Here is a 19,328-nt window from a genome sequence, read left to right as displayed (position 1 = left end):
ACTTGCCTTGAGATGACACAGTAAGTAGCCAGAGTTAGCAATTAAATCCAGGTAGTCTGTCTCCAAAGATTGACTTTTAATATAAGTGATTTTGAGACTTAAGAACTTTTATCTATACTAGACTATACACTGTACTACTTGACTTTATTGTACTTCATTAGTATAGCTGTAAAACTAAATATTTTTAAAAGCTAATTTTATTTAAATAGGTGATACATTCTTATACATCTAAATTGAAAAAGAGCTTCCCTCAAGCACCTACATAATATTCTATTTTATAATTACATATTGGATAGGTTCAAATTTACCTTCCTACCTGTAATGTATGAGGAGGCCCTTTTCCCCAAAGCCTGATCAATAGTGCTTTATCAAGTATTTTGATCTCTGCAAAACTGGTAAGTGAAAAAAATGACATCTCAGTGTATTTTTATATACTGATGTCTTATTTTTTAATTGTCTAAAAGCTATATATATTTCTGTAAACATTTCTATCATTTCTTGCTCATGTATTCTCAGTGTGAGTTAAAATTAATTTTCTGGACATCATTTTTGACTTGTTTTATTTTTGTTTCAGAAGTTTTTTACTTTGCTCAGTATTTCACACTTTTTCAATATAGCTATTAATTTTATTTTTGAGAAAGAGGCAGGGAGAGAGAGAAAGTGACATTGAGCTGTTCCTGTATGTGCCCTGATCAGGGAATCAAACCACAACCTCCACACTCCAAGACAACACTACAACAGTCAGGGTCAATTTTGGTTATTCTTGAAGGAGACTTTAATTTCTCTGAGATTATAAAAAGAATTTTTACACATCTAACTCCCCAGATCTTGGCTTGCAAATATATACTTTTCTTTACTAGAAGGAACCAATACTACTTGAAGAAATGGCCAATTCCAGAGCAGAGGTAGAAAAGAAGACACTGTAAGCCTAGAATGTTTTCTTATTCCAGAAAATAAAAAGACAAAATACGTGAGTCAAAAGGACACAAGTGCCTGCTTAGAACGGTTCCTCATGACCAAATCTGGGATAATCTGAGCATTAAAATGAATAACCACATCAACAGATTAAATAAAAAATGGGATATTTTAATCCATACTGATTTTTTTTTTTTAAGTAGAGGGAAGGAATGCTCTTTATAGGAAACTGACAATAAACTTTGAAGAAATGATAGAAAGTTCCCAACTAGAAATTGTCATGGGAATAATTAATTCAATCAAGAATCCTCAATGAATACTAAACTGCTGGGTAAAAGGTGGGTGGGTGAGAACATACTTAGTTTCATATATTACCACAGATTACATACTAATTAGTTAAAGGGAAAAGGTAGTTACAATGGAGAAATATGGTGATACCACTCTAACCAAGTGATCACACCTAATATATTCTGTGTCTGTGATGTGCAAAGAACACACTATTTAGTAGTTTCTGCCCAAAATGTTTAACCTGAATCTATTAAGGGGGAAAAAAAAGTCCAAATCGCCTGACCTGTGGTGGCGCAGTGGATAAAGCGTCAACCTGGAAATGCTGAGGTTGCCGGTTCAAAACCCTGGGCTTGCCTGGTCAAGGCACATATGGGAGTTGATGCTTCTGGCTCCTCCCCCCTCCCCTCACTATAATGAATAAAATCTTAAAAAAAAAAAAAAAAAAGTCCAAATCAAGACAATTCTGCAAAACTACTGGCCTATACAAGGGTCACAAAAGAAAAAAAGAAAGCTGGAGATTTATTCCAATTCGAAGGAGACTGAATAGATATGGCAGCCTGACCTGTGGTGGTGCAGTGGATAAAGTGTCAACCTGGAATACTAAGGTCACCGGTTCAAAACCACCGGCTTACTTGGTCAAGGCACATATGGGAGTTGATGCTTCCTGCTCCCCTCATCCCTAAAATGAATTAAAAAAAAGAAAAAAGGATATGGCAGCTGACAGGCAACTACAGATCAGTCCTAAATTGTGGGTGGAGGGGGAAGAGCTATAAAGAACATTGGGGTCAATTGAGGAGACAGTATTAAATTTCCCTAATATGACTGGTGTATTGTGGTTATGAAGAGAAACATTCTTGTTCTTAGCAGACACCTCCTGAAGTATTTAGGAGAAATGAAGTTTGAGTGTCACAACCAAACTTTTATTATTTTTGTGAGACGAGAAAGAGAGAGGAAGGAAGACAGAGAGAGATGAGAAGCATCAACTCGTAATTGTGGCACTTCAGGTGTTCACTGATTGCTTCTCACACGTGCCCTGATGGGAGGAGAAAGGGATCCAGCCAAGCCAGTGACCCTGCGCTCAACCCAGGAACTCCGCACTCAAGCCAGATGAGCCTATGCTCAAGCTGACAACCTTGGGGTCTCGAACCTGGGACCACAGCATCTTAGGTTGACTCAAAACTCTATGGTTTTTTCTTGGTTCTTTTTATCATTAAATAAAAATCAGTATTCCATATGTACAAAATATGTTAATGTGTAAGGTTACATATATGTAAAGAATTTTAAAAACAACATTCTTTCCCATGCTACCTAAAACAGAACATCTATCAACGTAATAAAGCCCAGAGTGCCACATCCTCATTGTTTCTGCCACACAGATAGCCATTATCTCCCTCCTAGATCATGTTATTCTCCATTCAAATATCTGATCCACAATTTCTGACTTGAAAAAGACACTTGGCCCTGGCTGGTTGGCTCAGTGGTAGAGCATCGATCGGCCCAGCGTGTGGAAGTCCTGGGTTGATTCCCAGCCAGGGCACACAGGAGAAGCGCCCATCTGCTTCTCCACCCTTCTCCCTCTCCTTTCTGTCTTTCTCTTCCCCTCCCGCAGCCAAAACTCCACTGGAGCAAAGTTGGCCTGGGCGCGGAGGATAGCTCCATGGCCTCTGCCTCAGGTGCCAGAATGGCTCCAGTTGCAACAGAGCAACGGCCCAGATGGGCAGAGCATCGCCCCCTAGTGGGCATGCCAGGTGTATCCTGGTTGGGCATATGCAGGAATCTGTCTCCCTGCCTCCCTGCTTCTCACTTCAGAAAAATACCCAAAAACAAAGACACTATTTGTTCTGTTAGTGAAATTAACTGATACACTGTAAGACAAGATAATTACTCCTAATAATCTTTGCCTTCCTATTAAAAGCCTTGTGCCCTTCTTTACTTCATGGCTAATAAGTGATGGTATTAAAGCAACACTCTAGTACTTTTCAAATTTTTTTTTATTGATTTTAGAGAGAGAGGAAGAGACAGAAACAGAAACATCAACCTGTTCCTATATGTGCCCAGTCCAGGGATCGAATCAGCAACATCTAAGCCTGGGGACAACTCTAACCAACTGAGCTATCTGGCCAGGGCTCAACAATCTAATTTTTTAAAATTTTTATTACTTTTTAAGATTTTATTCATTTTAGAGAGAGAGAGAGAGAGAGAGAGAGAGAGACAGAGAGAAAGGGGGAGGAGCAGGAAGCATCAACTCCAATACGTGCCTTGACTAGGCAAGACCAGAGCTTTGAACCGGCAACCGCAGTATTTATCCACTGCGCCACTACAGGTCAGGCATCTACTACTTTTTAAAGACTACTAGAAACATACTAGTTACTATACTCAGCTCTTTTTCCTATGCCTGACAGTGAACTATGTGAACTACCAGTGGGCAGCCTGGGACAAGAAATACATTATAGGTTTTACCTCCAATCCTGTCAAAAAAGAATGCTGCATTTGTCTCCTAGAACTTCTTTTACTGGCACTAATATGCTCCCAAATGAAAACTGCTTAGATAACTTGAAATCCAAATGTTCTTTGCAACTGTGTCAAATGCACAGAGCTATACAATGATTACACACAACTTTCTCCCTTAATTTTAGGTCAAAATTTGCGTAAGACACACTTTATTCAGGTCTCTGCTCAAATATTACCTTCTCTCAGAAGCTTTCTGTATAAAACCATTTATTCTCTTTTTAATTCATGGCACTCACCATTAAGTGACATAAGTTCATTTAATTTTTTGGAGAAATGATGTGTGTTTCTTTCACTAGAAGTTAAATTCCATGAAGGCAGGGATATTGTTGCCTTTTCTTGCCTAGAACACTGTCTGACAAAGAGGAGACGCTCAAAAAACACTTACCAAATAAACAATCCTAACTGAGCCATTGAAATAGTTCCTGATTTTTGTTTATTGCTTTCTATGGGATAAAGATAAAAATATTTTTTGTTTGTTTTCTTTTTAGTTATAAGAATAAGGAGAAACAAAGGCACAGAAATAATACCACCACTATGTTCTGCTTCAGAATAAAAAGATAGCTAGAACTTCATGGGAGCCTCACTTGTCCTGTTTTTATCAACATTACCTGTTTTTATCAAATACTGTCATTTGTGCAACAAATGTCTTTTCCCCATCTTCACGACTTCGTTTTCTTCTAGCTGGAAGTTCTTCATTGACATCTGAATTTAACAAACATTTCTCATGAATCAAATATATTCAAGCAAAAATGTCCTACTTATGATAGATGATCCTATAACATACCATGCTACATTTTCACAAATGATGTATAATTATACTTAGGTTGCAATATAATATCCAGACTTACACTCTATCATTCTATGTTTTTATCATATGTCCTTACTTTTTGACATTCATTTACAGAAACCCTACATTTGGGCAATGTTATTTTCTGTTCATAATGACTTTGCTAGGCAAGGAGAAAAAAAATCCTCATTCATGGTTACCTTTCAAGAACTTCAAAGGAAGGATACTTCAAGACTCAAGGTTATTTCTTTCAAGGTGCTTCCCTACTGAATATATACCCACATATACAGTACCTTTATTATACCACTCATCATTTTGCTACAACTTCGGTGATCCCAGAACACAGGTTTGAACTATACAGGTCCACCTATACACTGCGTGCACTTCAAACACATTTTGTTCAAGGATCAACTGTATTTTCAGTCTGCAGTTGGGAACCCATGGATGTGGAGAGCCAGCTTAAGTTATATACAGATTTTCAACTGCAGGCGTGAATGAGATAGGAGTAGGTTAGGCACCCCTAACCCCTGCGTTTCTTCAAGGGTCAACTGTATTTTGTATTTGTCTATCTCCAAACTCTAGGTTGTGAGCCTTTGGAGGATAAAACTGGAAGTTTTAATAATCTTTGTATCCCTAGCACCTATATGTTGGTTGAATGATTACCTCAAAGGTGAATTCAGAACTGCTGGGATATATATGATAACCAAGTGTAATAAAATATTAATTGCTCAATCTATGTGTAGAATGTGAAGATATAGGTGTTCACAAATTCTTCTGACTGTTCTGTATGTATGAAATTTTCCACAATAAAATGTTAAGGAGGATGTGGTGAATTTATTGTTGGCTGAGAGACTAATTTGAAATACCAGTCTTTTTCATCCAGTGTTTTCTTTTGTTTTTACTAAATGAAATATGTTCCATCATGTAATAATGAGAACTTTATATAAATAAAGTACCTAGTAGAGCACAACAGCCAACAGTCCAAGAGCTTGGGCAATCTACCATAAAATTATCTCATTAGAGTATCAGAGATTTGCAAATAAATGCCATGCTATTAGAACACATGCAATTTATTTCTAGTTCTGCACCATTTTCTCCCTTGGAATAGCAGTCTTAAATACATTGTTAAAAAAACTCAAAAAGAAATACTCAATACAAAATTATGAATATTATAAAGATATACTGGTTCAACAATTTTCATTAACCACCTTAATCTCCAGTAACAAAATCTAGTAAAAGTACTAAAATACAAATTACCAATATTTTCATTGGTTTCTCCATTAATCATTCCATTAAACTCTCTTCTTCCCGGACGAGTCACTCTAAATAGCAATGAGTAAGACTTCACCATATGGCTGTTACTAGGTTCAAATTCATTACTGGAAACTGCAAGGGATGGGAAATTTCCAGGTTTTGTTTGATTGAGGTCAGGATTCAAAGGCACCTGCTTTTTACCTGTAGGAACTTGCCTTATTGGACAACTTACATCCTGCAAAAGTAAAGATTAAATTATATTTATACATATGCAATTATAGGAATTACAATGAAACTTGTAATCACAGCTACAGAAAACATGGTATAGGCCAAGATTACCAAATGACATACTAAAATTCTAACAGTAGTTCTGAAAATTAAGATGGAACAAAAATAAAATTGGAACAATTATGTTCTAAATATTATACTAATGAAGATTTCTCCAATCTATTGACAATAATGATACAGTACATTCAATATTTAGTTGATCATCTAAAAGTTTTAAATTAGGAATATGGAATTAAAATCAAGCTTAAAATGTTAAACTTATGTGAATTAACCTTTTCCATTAAACTCCTATTTTAACAAAACTGTATGACTATTAAAAATAAAAAGAATGATAGGCCCTGGCCGGTTGGCTCAGCGGTAGAGCGTCGGCCTAGCGTGCGGAGGACCCAGGTTCGATTCCCGGCCAGGGCACACAGGAGAAGCACCCATTTGCTTCTCCACCCCTCCGCCGAGCCTTCCTCTCTGTCTCTCCCTTCCCCTCCCGCAGCCAAGGCTCCATTGGAGCAAGGATGGCCCGGGCGCTGGGGATGGCTCTGTGGCCTCTGCCCCAGGCGCTAGAGTGGCTCTGGTCGCAATATGGCGACGCCCAGGATGGGCAGAGCATCGCCCCCTGGTGGGCAGAGCGTGGCCCCATGGTGGGCGTGCCGGGTGGATCCCGGTCGGGCGCATGCGGGAGTCTGTCTGACTGTCTCTCCCTGTTTCCAGCTTCAGAAAAAAAATGCAAAAAAATAAAAAATAAATAAAAAATAAAAAGAATGATAACCCACTATCAACAATTGAAATAGTAAATTCATACATTTAAGTATGTTGTTTAACAGAATCAATTTTATTCATCTTATGAGAAATGTTCTATAATTATATAACTAGAATTATGCTGAAAGAGCACAGTTGAAAAATCAGAAATAATATACCATATTTCCCCATGTATAAGATGCACCTTAATTTTGGGACCCAAAATTAAAAACAAAAAAAAAGTATTACACAAAGTTACTGAACTCAAGTTTTATTCATCATAAAATTCATACAACTCCTCATGACTATTAAAAACAATGAGCACAAAAACAAGTGCAAAACAGCAGTAAATGCAAGTAAAAAAATCTACAACCACTGTATAAGACTCACCCAGTTTTTAAATCCCAATTTTTTTGGAAAAAACTGTGTCTTATACATGGGGAAATACAGTAAGACGTTTATAACAAAAAAAATATAATACATACTTCATTGTTGCTAATTTTTATGATAAATACATGCTCATAGGTCAAAAAAATTTCTATTTCTTAAGAGTATAAACTAAGAAATGTGTCCCCTACCCACCAGATCTTATAATCTATAGATGACTGTTATTAGTCTATCTATCTTTCCAAGGAAATGCTTATGCCTATTGTTTTGTTTGAAACACAAAAAGGACACTATAGGTATAGTCACATATTTTTACCTAAATAAAAATATATATTAAGAAATTTTCATGCCCTGGCTGAATAACCCAGTTAGTCAGAGCATTGTTCGACCATGTAAAGGTGGCCAGTGTGATTCCTGGTCAAGGCACATACAGAAACATGTGTTTCTGTCTCTAACTAAAATCAATCAACAGTCAGTCAATAATTTATTTTCATATTACTGCATGTCATGTGGGCATTGATGTTGTGGGCACATAGAGAGAGAGAGAGAGATTTCTAAACTTCAGAGTTTTTTGTTTCTTGTTTTTTACAGAGACAGAGGGGGGGGGATAGACAGGGACGGAGAGAGATGAGAAGCATCAATTATCAGTTTCTCGTTGTGATACCATTAGTTGTTCATTGATTGCTTTCTTATATGTGCCTTGACCGCGGGTCTTCAGCAGACCAAGTAACTCCTTGCTCAAGCCAGTGACCTTGGGTCCAAGCTGGTGAGCTTTGCTCAAAACCAGATGAGCCTACGCTCAAGCTGGTGACCTCAGGGTCTTGAACCTGGGTCCTCCCCATCCCAGTCTGACGCTTTATCCACTGCACCACTGCCTGGTCAGGCTTAACTTTAAAAGTTTTTAATATATACTTACTCTGCCATCTCTTGTCATCTTAGTACACTCCATATCAATGCTCTAGCATAGTTTTCAAGCCCTTATCACTTTACGACAATTTTAGAACTTCATACAGGTCATTCCTATTCTTTCTTTTCTAAATGAGAAAAAGGGAGACAGAGAGACAGACTCCCACATGTGCCCTGACCAGGATCCACCCGGCAAGCCCCTTGCTGGGGATGCTCTCCCCATCTACGGCTGTTGTTCAGCAACCAAGCTATTTTTTTTAGTGCCTGAGGTGAAGGCTCCACTTGTTCAAATCAGTTGAGCCATAGCTGTGGGAGAGGAAGAGGAAGAGAGACAGTGATAAGGGGAAGGGGAAGAGAAGGGGGAAGGGGAAAGAAAACGGGAGTGGAAAAGGGCAGGGGAAAGGGGAAGGGAAAAAGGGGGAGAGTGGAGAAGCAGATGGTTACTTCTCTTGGTGCCCTGACTAGGAATTGACCCAAGACACATCCACATTCCAGGTCAATGCTCTACCACTGGGCCAAATGGCCAGCGCCAGGTCGTTTCTATTCTTTTTTTTTTTTTTTTTTCATTTTTCTGAAGCTGGAAACAGGGAGAGACAGACAGACAGACTCCCGCATACGCCCGACCAGGATCCACCCGGCACGCCCACCAGGGGCGATGCTCTACCCACCAGGGGGCGATGCTCTGCCCATCCTGGGCGTCGCCATGTTGCAACCAGAGCCACTCTAGCGCCTGAGGCAGAGGCCACAGAGCCATCCCCAGCGCCCGGGCCATCTTTGCTCCAATGGAGCCTTGGCTGCGAGAGGGGAAGAGAGAGACAGAGAGGAAAGCGCGGCGGAGGGGTGGAGAAGCAAATGGGCGCTTCTCCTGTGTGCCCTGGCCGGAAATCGAACCCGGGTCCTCCGCACGCTAGGCCAACGCTCTACCGCTGAGCCAACCGGCCAGGGCTCATTTCTATTCTTAAGATACCCAAGAACTGGCCCTGGCCGGTTGGCTCAGTGGTAGAGCATCGGCCTGGCGTGCAGAAGTCCCAGGTTCCGTTCCCGGCCAGGGCACACAGGAGAAGCGCCCATCTGCTTCTCCACCCCTCCCCCTCTCCTTCCTCTCTGTCTCTCTCTTCCCCTCCCGCAGCCGAGGCTCCATTGGAGCAAAGATGGCCCGGGGGCTGGGGAGAGTGGCTCTGGTCGCAACACAGCGACGCCCCGGAGGGGCAGAGCATTGCCCCTTGGTGGGCGTGCTGGGTGGATCCCGGTCGGGCGCATGCGGGAGTCTGTCTGACTGTCTCTCCCCATCTCCGGCTTCAGAAAAATACAGAAAAAAAAAAATAAAAGATACCCAAGAACTTGATTTAAGGTTACTAAGACTGTATCTGTTCGCTTTGGTAGGTTTTCCAGGAAATTTAACCACTATAACACTTGTTTCTATAACAAAATGATTTCATCGTATAATAACATCTTGAACCAATGTATTAACAAGTTAATGGCTGTCTGGGAAGAGAATTTCTATGCCTGAAAGTACTGTTACAAGAAATAATTGTTGCCCTGGCTGGATATCTCAGTTGGTTAGAGCATCGTACCAGTACAGAGGTTGAATGTTTGATCCCTCGTCAGGACACATACAGAGATAGATCGATGTTTCTGTCTCTCTTTCCCTTCCTCTATCTCTAAAATCAATAAATAACCTGACCTACGGAGGTGCACTGGATAGAGCTTCTGTCTTCTGTCTAGAATGCTGAGGTCACCAGTTCAAAACCTTGGGCTTGCCTGACCAGGCGGTGGCGCAGTGGATAGAACGTCAGACTAGGATGTGGAGGAACCAGGTTCGAGACCCCCAAGGTCACCGGCTTGAGCCCACGCTGGGGTCACTCAGTTTGCTGTAGCCCCCAGTCAAGGCACATGAGAAAGCAATCAATGAACAACTAAGGTGCTGCAACGAAGAACTGATGCTTCTCACCTCTCTTCCTTCCTGTCTTGTCTGTCCCTGTCTGTCCCTCTCTGTCACACACAAAAAAAAACAAAAACAAAAAAACCCCTAAGCTTGCCTGGTCAAGGCACATACATGAAGCAGTCAATGAATAGCAAGAGTGAAGCAAGAGTTGATACTTCTCATCCCCCACTCCCTCTAATCGCTGTAAAATCATAAATAAAACTTTTAAAACCAATAAATAAAAAATTTAATAATAATAATAATACTTTTTGGAAAAACTCTAAGCCAGTGGTAGTCAACCTGGTCCCTACTGCCCAGTAGTGGGCTTTCCAGCTTTCATGGTGGGCGGTAGCGGAGCAACCAAAGTATAAATAAAAAGATAGATTTAACTATTGTAAGTTGTTTCATAAAGATTTATTCTGCCAAACTTAGCGAAAATCCAACATAAAGTACTTGGTAAATAATTATTATTATATGCTTTAACTTGCTGTAACTCTGCTTTATAAATTTTATAAAGTAAAGTTACTTTCCTACTTTATAAATCACCATTACTGTGGAACCAGTGGGCGGTTAGAAAATTTTACTACTAGCAGAGGTACAAAAGTGGGTGGTAGGTATAAAAAGGTTGACTACTCCTGCTTTAAGCCCTTATTTAAAATTTCAATGGGTACAAGTATCTAAAAAATAAGCTGAAACTGAAGTGGTAATAGCTGAATTTATGTCTTAAAATGCTACAGGACAGCTTCTTCCCTTGTCATATTCCACATATATACCTATAGTCAGACGGGGAAAAACACACAGAGCTGGAAGCATGGGAAAGAGGTTATCAGTTTTACAATTCAGGCACCAACATATGTAAAAATTTTCAAGGTTTAAAAACAGTATATATGTATAAGCATGTTCAGTTTAAAATACTATTCTACTTAATCTACCAATATCATTTTATATGTTACCTTTCTTTTTTTGTGGCAAACTTTCACAAGCAGGACTTCCAGAGTAACGGAATTTTGTTCATTTTCTGAGTTTTGTGATGGCTTATCTAAATAGAAAAATCAATACTTAAAATGTATTTTAAAAAATATATAAATACAGTACTCATTTTACTAAGAAGTCTAGAAATTTCAAACAAAAAAGACTTCCTATAATGAAGGCTTCTCAGTTTATTCATTCTTTCCACCCCAAAATCAGTTTCAAATTGAAGCAAACAATTAAAAAATCTTTACATAGCCATTTAAATAAACTTTTCATAAGATAATTATTATTACCCTTTTTTTTTAACAGAGACAGAGAGAGTCAGAGAGAGAGAGAGAGAGGAATAGATAGGGACAGACAGGAACAGAGAGAGATGAGAAGCATCAATCATTAGTTTTTCGTTGCGACACCTTAGTTGTTCATTGATTGCTTTCTCATATGTGCCTTGACCGTGGGGCTACAGCAGACCAAGTAACCCCTTGCTCAAGCCAGTGACCTTGGGTCCAAGCGGGTGAGCTTTGGTCAAACCAGATGAGCCCGCGTTCAAGCTGGCGACCTCAGGGTCTCGAACCTGGGTCCTCTGCATCCCAGTCTGACACTCTATCCACTGAGCCACTGCCTGGTCAGGCTATAATTACCTTCTTATATACTGTGATATTCTTTTAATTCTAATAATGGTTCAATTATTTTAATAAAAACAAAAAAATTTCCAATTCTGTAAAGATTTGACAATTATAATAAAAGAATGTAATAAACTGCATTAGTCTGTACTTCTCCAAAAAAGTTGTTTTTTGACAAACACAAGTAAAGGTTCTTGGTAGAAAGCACAAATAAAATAGTTCAGGAGGAAAACAAAATGAAGGAGAGACAACCACACAAAATAAACATTAAAAATATTTTCTGTGTGACTGGGCGGCGGCGCATTGGATAGAGCGTCGGACTGTGGGATGCAGAGGACCCAGGTTCGAGACCCCAAGGTCGCCAGCTTGAGTGAGGGCTCATCTGGTTTGAGCAAAAAGCTCACCAGCTTGAGCTCAAGGTCGCTGGCTCCAGGCAAGGGGTTACTCGGTCTGCTGAAAGCCTGCGGTCAAGGCACGTATGAGAAAGCAATCAATGAACAATTAAGGAGTTGCAACATGCAACGAAAAAGTAATGATGGATGCTTCTCATCTCTTCGTTCCTGTCTGTCTGTCCCTGTCTATCCCTCTCTCTGACTCTCTCTGTCTCTGTAAAAAAAAAAAAAAAAAAAATTCCTTCTCCCAATATCTATCATTAAAAAATTACTTAGCTTTAGCTACATTTAAACTAGTTACTATGATAGATGTTTCATTTTGAATGCAGAGATGTTAAACTAAAAAAATCTTTGATTGGACTAGGACTCATAACCAGAAATAAGAAAATGGATTTCAAAAAATAGTGTATGTTGTAAAAGTTACATAATACATACATATATCATTTAAAAGAAAAATACGTATTATTTGATCTTTTCCCCAGAATTTCTCTAAAGGCTTAATGGGATAGTAAAAATTAAGATACTATTTACTACCTAGAGAAATTTCTTGGTACACAAAGTTTAAGCATTTTAATCTTAAAATAGTCTATATTCTCTGTATCAACAAATCCTTCTGCAAATTAAAGTTCCAGAGTTCTTTTTATAATATTTCTTTAAATCTCAAAGGCATTACCAGTTCAAGACTTTAAATATTTATTAATTCATCAAGTTTCAATAATATGTAGAAGTACAGAATAGATGAATCTATAAACATACAGAAAAAATTTTTGTTGAGACTTTAGACAATTTTTTCTACTTAAGAAGCTTCTTCTCGGCCCTGGCTGGTTGGCTCAGTGGTAGAGCGTCGGCCTGGCGTGCGGGGGACCCAGGTTCAATTCCCGGCCAGGGCACATAGGAGAAGCGCCCAATTGCTTCTCCACACCCCCCCTCCTCCTTCCTCTCTGTCTCTCTCTTCCCCTCCTGCAGCCAAGGCTCCATTGGAGCAAAGATGGCCCGGGCGCTGGGGATGGCTCCTTGGCCTCTGCCCCAGGCGCTAGAGTGGCTTTGGTCGTGGCAGAGCGACGCCCCCTGGTGGGCAGAGCGTAGCCCCTGGTGGGCGTGCCAGATGGATCCCGGTCGGGCACATGCGGGAGTCTGTCTGACTGTCTCTCCCCGTTTCCAGCTTCAGAAAAAAAAAAAAAAAAAAAAAAGCTTCTTCTCATGCAGGATATGTGCATATAATGCATTTGCATCAATCTCTTTGAAAGTTATATCCAGGATAAAAATACTTTAATATATTTATAGCAAAAATAATCCAATGCCTAAAATGCAAAACAAACAAACAAAAAACCTCTCCGAACATTACTCATCACAAAAATAGCACCCTAATAAACCTTTGTGTATTCATTCTAAGCAGTTTCAAATAGTAACTGCTAAACAAAAAGTCTTTATTTAAACAAAAAAAAAAAATCAGATTTTTGGCCCTGGCTGGTTGGCTCAGTGGTGGAGCGTCGGCCTGGCGTGCGGGGGACCAGGGTTCGGTTCCCGGCCAGGGCACATGGGAGAGGCGCCCATTTGCTTCTCCAACCCCACCCCCTCCTTCCTCTCTGTCTCTCCCTTCCCCTCCTGCAGCCAGGGCTCCATTGGAGCAAGGATGGCCCGGGCTCTGGGGATGGCTCCTTGGCCTCTGCCCCAGGCACTAGAGTGGCTCTGGTTGAGGTAGAACAACGCCCCGGAGGGGCAGAGCATCGCCCCTGGTGGGCGTGCCAGGTGGATCCCGGTCAGACGCATGCGTGAGTCTGTCTGACTGTCTCTCCCCGTTTCCAGCTTCAGAAAAGGATAAAAAGAAAAAAGAAAAATCAGATTTTTAAAAATCAAATTTTAGAGATCTTGATAATGCGTTTTCTATGCAGGCTTCTTAAAAATATTTCTTAAAAAGAACAAAAACCTATAAATATACCTTGAATAGACAAAAGAGGCAATATATCTGCTTCTTCCCAAATTCCACTAATTTGATTATGATGGGAATTTTCTGGAAACAGAATTATCAACAAAGTTTACTTTCTCATTTACTTCAGTAACATAAAGAAAAAAAAACTTCGCCTGACTAGATGGGGGTGATACAATGGATAGAGCATCAGACTGGGATGCAGAGGACCCAGGTTTGAAACCCCAAGGATGCCAGCTTGACCATGGGCTCTTCTGGTTTGAACAAAGCTCACCAGCTTGAGCCAAAGGTCGCTGGCTTGAGCAAGGGGGTCACTCGGTCTGCTGTAGCACGCCCCCTCCCAGTCACGGCACATGAAAAAGTAATCAATGAACAAACAACTAAGGTGCCGCAACGAAGAATTCATGTTTCTCATCTCTCTCCCTTCCTGTCTGTCTGTCCCTATCTGTCCCTCTCTCTGTTTGTAACAAAAATAAAAAAAACTTCAAGTGAATTCAAGCCAATTTCCTAAAAAATTTTATTTACTGATTTTAGAGAAAGGGAAAGAGGGAGGAGCAAAAAAGAGTGAAAGAGGCAGAAGGGGGAGGGAGAGAAGGAAAGAGAGAGAGAAAGAGAGAGAGAGAGAGAGAGAGAGAGAGGAACATTGATTTGTTCCACTTAGTTATGCATTCACTGGTTGATTCTTGTATGTGCCCTGATTGAGGACTGAACCCACAACCCTAGTTCATCAGGATGACCCTCCAAGCAACTAAGCTACCTAGCCAGGAAGCAATTTTTGAACTTTACACATTTTGGCATGCAGACATGGTAAGTTTTTTAATCAAATTATTTTCCAATTAATTTCAACTAATTCAAGTAACATTAATTCAACTAATATTAACCAAATATCAATCAGTAAATATTTTTCAATTAATACCCAGTGTTAATTTCAGTGATAGATAATTTATGTTTTATGTAAGTTCCTGGAAACAAATGGCTCACAGACCCACAAAATTCAAATGATCAGATTCTAAAGTATTAGAGTCCATGTACTTTAGAAGTACCACAGAAAACCAAATAATGATGAATAAATATAAATAAAAATATTTTCTTCTTCACTGAACTTAAAAAAAAGGCAAAATTCAATTTTTTCTTTTAAATTTTTATGAAGTGAAAAGCAGGGAGGCAGAGAGACAGACTCCTGCATGCGCTCAATGGGGATCCACCCAGCAAGCCCACTAGGGGGTAATGCTCTGCCCATCTGTGGCATTGCTCAATTGCAACCAGAGCCATTCTAGCGTCTGAGGAGGAGGGCACGGACCCATCGTCAGTGCTTGGGCCAACTTTGCTTCAGCGGAGCCTTGACTGTGGGAGGGGGAGAGAGGGGGGGGAGAGAGAGGGAGGGAGGGAGAGAGAGAGAGAGAGAGAGAGAGAAAGGAGAGGGGGAAGGGTAGAGAAGCAGATGGGCGTTTCTCCTGAAAATCGAACCCAGGACTTCCACATACTGGGCTGACACTCCACCAGTGAGCCAACTGGCCAGGGCCACAAAATTCAATTTTATAAAAAAATATTTTTTCTGCCTGACCAGGTGGTGGCACAATGGATATAGTGTCAACCTGAGGCACTGAGAACCCATGTTCAAAACCCCAAGGTTGCCAGATTGAGCAGGGATCATAGACATGACTCTATGGTTGCTGGCTTGAGCCTAAAGGTCTCCAGCTTGAGCAAGGGATCACTGGCTGAGCTGGAGCCCACTATTCAAGGCATATATGAGAAAGCAATCAATGAACAATTAAAATGCTGCATCTACGAGTTGATGCTTTTCATCTCCCTTCCTGTCTGTCTGTCCCTGAATGTCTCTTGCTAAAAATAAAAAAAATGAAAAGAAACCTTAAAAATTCTATTATTTTCTACTTATGACCTCAGGAAAGATGATGGCTCTGAGTTGGATGAGATATTATACAGCTTTTTTTTTTTTTTTTTTTGGTATTTTTCTGAAGCTGGAAACGGGGAGAGACAGTCAGACAGACTCCCGCATGCGCCCGACCGGGATCCACCGGCACGCCCACCAGGGGCGATGCTCTGCCCCTCCGGGGCGTCGCTCTGCCGCGACCAGAGCCACTCTAGCGCCTGGGGCAGAGGCCAAGGAGCCATCCCCAGCGCCCCGGCCATCGTTGCTCCAATGGAGCCTTGGCTGCGGGAGGGGAAGAGAGAGACAGAGAGGAAGGAGGGGGGGGGTGGAGAAGCAAATGGGCGCTTCTCCTATGTGCCCTGGCCGGGAATCGAACCCGGGTCCCCCGCACGCCAGGCTGACGCTCTACCGCTGAGCCAACCGACCAGGGCCTACAGCTTTTTTAAAAAAAGATTTTATTTATTCATTTTAGAGGAGAGAAAGAGAGAGGTAGGAGAAGGGGAGGATGCATTAACTCATTGCTTCTTGTATGTGCCTTGAACTGGAAAGCCCAGGGTTTCGAACTGGTGACGTCAGCATTCTAGGTCAACGCTTTATCCACTATAAAGCCACCATAGGTCAGGCTCATACAGCTTTTTAAAACAGCAACAGTTTGCCTGGCCAGGTGGTAGAGGCTAAGACGTGGAGGACCTATATTTGAAACCCCAAAGTCACTGGTTTGAGCATGGGATCATAGACATGACCCCACGGTGGCTAGCTTGAGCCCAAAGGGCACTGGCTTGAGCAAGGGGTCACTGGCTCAGCTGGAGCCCCCTGGTCAAGATACATATGAGAAAGCAATCAATGAACAACTAAGATGCTGCAATGAAGAACTGATGTGTCTCAGCTTTCTCCCATCCTGTCTGTCTGTTCCTATCTGTCCCTCTCTCTGACACTCAGTCTCTGTCACAAAACAAGCAAAAAACCCAGCAACAGTTAGAGCCTGAAAAAGTACAGTTTAGAGATAAGAGCTGGAATTTCTGCTATATATATTTGATATGATCCAGATGAAAGTAACATTTGTCTCTGAGAATGATCTAACAGCATTAACAATTTCAAAATCTTAAAACTTTTTTATTTTTTTTATTAATTTTTAGAGAGGAGAGAGTGAGAGAGAGAGAGAGAGAGAGAGAGAGAGAGAGAGAGAGAAGGGGGAGGGAGGAGCAGGAAGCATCAACTCCCATATGTGCCTTGACCAGGCAAGCCCAGGGTTTTGAACCGGTGACCTAAGCATTCCAGGTCGACGCTTTATCCACTGCGCCACCACAGGTCAGGCAAAATTTAAATGGATAGCAGCAAAGCAATGAGACAAAACTATAAACAATTTTATGTATAAGGTCTACCTACAATTTTATTTTATTTTTTTTACAGAGATAGAGTCAGAGAGAGGAATAGATAGGGACAGACAGACAGGAACAGAGAGAGATGAAAAGCATCAATCATCAGTTTTTTGTTGCAACACCTTAGTTGTTCATTTATTGCTTTCTCATATGTGCCTTGACCGTGGGGCTACAGCAGACTGAGTAACACCTTGCTCAAGCTAGTGACCTTGGATCCAAGCTGGTGAGCTTTGCTCAAACCAGATGAGCCCACACTCAAGCTGGTAACCTCAGGGTCTCGACCTGGGTCCTCTGCATCCTAGTCCGACGCTCTATCCACTGCGCGGTCAGGCTCTACCTACAATTTTTAGTATCTTTTAAGGAAGAGTTTTCTAAAATTTGTTCCTCAGACAACTTAATTTTTTAGATTTTATTAATTCATTTTTAGAGGGGGGGGAGAGAGAGGGAAAGAATGAGGGGGGGGGAGAGAGAGAGAAAGAAGGAAGGAGGAGCAGGAAGCATCAACTCCCATATGTACCTTGACCAGGCAAGCCCAGGGTTTCGAACCTGTGACCTCCACATTCCAGGTCGACGCTTTATCCATTACGCCACTACAGGTCAGGCAACAACTTACTTTTGAGTTATCTTGATGCTTTATTAAAATGCCTGCTCAACTCCACCAAATTCTAGCAGAGATGAGTCTTTGTAGGGTCCAGGTACATGGATTTTAAACGAAGTGTCAAAATGTTTTTAAAAGCACTAAAATTGAAGGACCACCACTATTTTTAAAGAGTTGCACATTACATCCTTCGATCCCATTATCAACCACATAAAGCAATAATGGAAGTCACTGGCGGGTCAACTAATGAGAAATTTAATTATCAGAATCAACATCTTTTCCATTAAATACAATATAAATTATAAAATTACATACACAGAAAATAATTATTTTTTCATTCACAAAGCTGTTGTTAGAATGCCAGTATGTTTGCTTTTAAGTACATACCATTTTTGTGGAAGAAACCAGTAAAGGTAAGCTGCAGATGAGCTGACAAGCTAAACAAAACAAACAGAATAGTTTATCACTTTAATGCCCTATAATAATAATAGCCCAGACTTTAAACATTAAAATAAAAGCTACTTCAGGTAATTTATAAATATCTGATTCTCTTATTCTTAATTCTATTCAAGCCTATGATTCCATGTTTTTCCTGTTAAGTATGGTATCCAAAATAGTGTCTATAGACATTAAAAAAAAAGAAAACCGCAACACAAAAATAAAAACACCAAAGGATAAGGCAGATAAAACAATCACTGAATGAGACACAAGGTAAAATATATTTTGCTTTATTGTTGTAGCTACAAAATGGGAACACATTTCCCTTTCCACCCCTCGAAAGTTTTTTGGTAAGTATCTGAGTATTTTAAAGGTACAGGAATTCAACCTTCTAACAAATTATGCAGAACCATCACTTTCTACTTCAACCAGGGGTGAAATACACAATTACAGAACAAAGGTATTGTAAATTTGAAATTTACTGTTTCAACATGTCATTTTTAATTTTAGTTTTAGAAGCACTAGAAAAGGAAACAAATTGTAGTGATCCTATTTGTTTTGAAAATATCTGCTAACAGTGGAAAATTTTTTTATTTTATTTCTTCATTTTAGAGGAGGGAGAGAGAGAGAGAAAGAGAGAGAGAGAGAGAGAGAGAGAGAGAGGAGAGAGGGAGACAGGGGGGAGGAGCAGGAAGCATCAACTCCCATATGTGCCTTGACCAGGCAAGCTCAGGGTTTCGAACCGGCGACCTCAGCATTTCCAGGTCGACGCTTTATCCACTGTGCCACCACAGGTCAGGCCAGTGGAAAAACTAAAATGTGATAAATAGAAACATCAACAGGCTTTTGTAGTACTTTTAAACTGCAAGACAAAGCAACCTATTTGTTGATCAGGAGCCATTCATAACTTTCTTTTTTTTTTTTTTTTTTTTTTGTTTATTCATTTTAGAGAGGAGAGGGAGAGACAGAGAGAGAGAGAGAGAGGAGAGACAGAGAGAGAGAAGGGGGAGGAGCTGGAAGCATCAACTCCCATATGTGCCTTGACCAGGCAAGCCCAGGGTTTCGAACCGGCGACCTCAGCATTTCCAGGTCGACGCTTTATCCACTGCGCCACCACAG

General features: G+C 40.6%; 1 protein-coding gene across 2 annotated transcripts in view; it reads right to left on the bottom strand.

Annotated features, from left to right (window-relative positions):
- Positions 1-19,328, bottom strand: part of SUZ12 (SUZ12 polycomb repressive complex 2 subunit) — a 51,440-nt gene that overhangs the window by 14,990 nt on the left and 17,122 nt on the right. For both annotated transcript variants that reach the window (XM_066263289.1, XM_066263290.1), the window contains 4 exons: positions 18,159-18,208; positions 10,946-11,031; positions 5,759-5,990; positions 4,323-4,416 (listed from right to left, as the gene is read on the bottom strand). In XM_066263289.1, the coding sequence (XP_066119386.1) occupies positions 4,323-4,416; positions 5,759-5,990; positions 10,946-11,031; positions 18,159-18,208 (462 nt within the window). The remainder of the gene's footprint in view (positions 1-4,322; positions 4,417-5,758; positions 5,991-10,945; positions 11,032-18,158; positions 18,209-19,328) is intronic.

This window comes from Saccopteryx bilineata, chromosome 2, assembly GCF_036850765.1.
Source record: "Saccopteryx bilineata isolate mSacBil1 chromosome 2, mSacBil1_pri_phased_curated, whole genome shotgun sequence".
NCBI classification, from domain to species: Eukaryota; Metazoa; Chordata; class Mammalia; order Chiroptera; family Emballonuridae; genus Saccopteryx; species Saccopteryx bilineata.
This window is presented reverse-complemented; position numbering and strand designations above follow the sequence as displayed.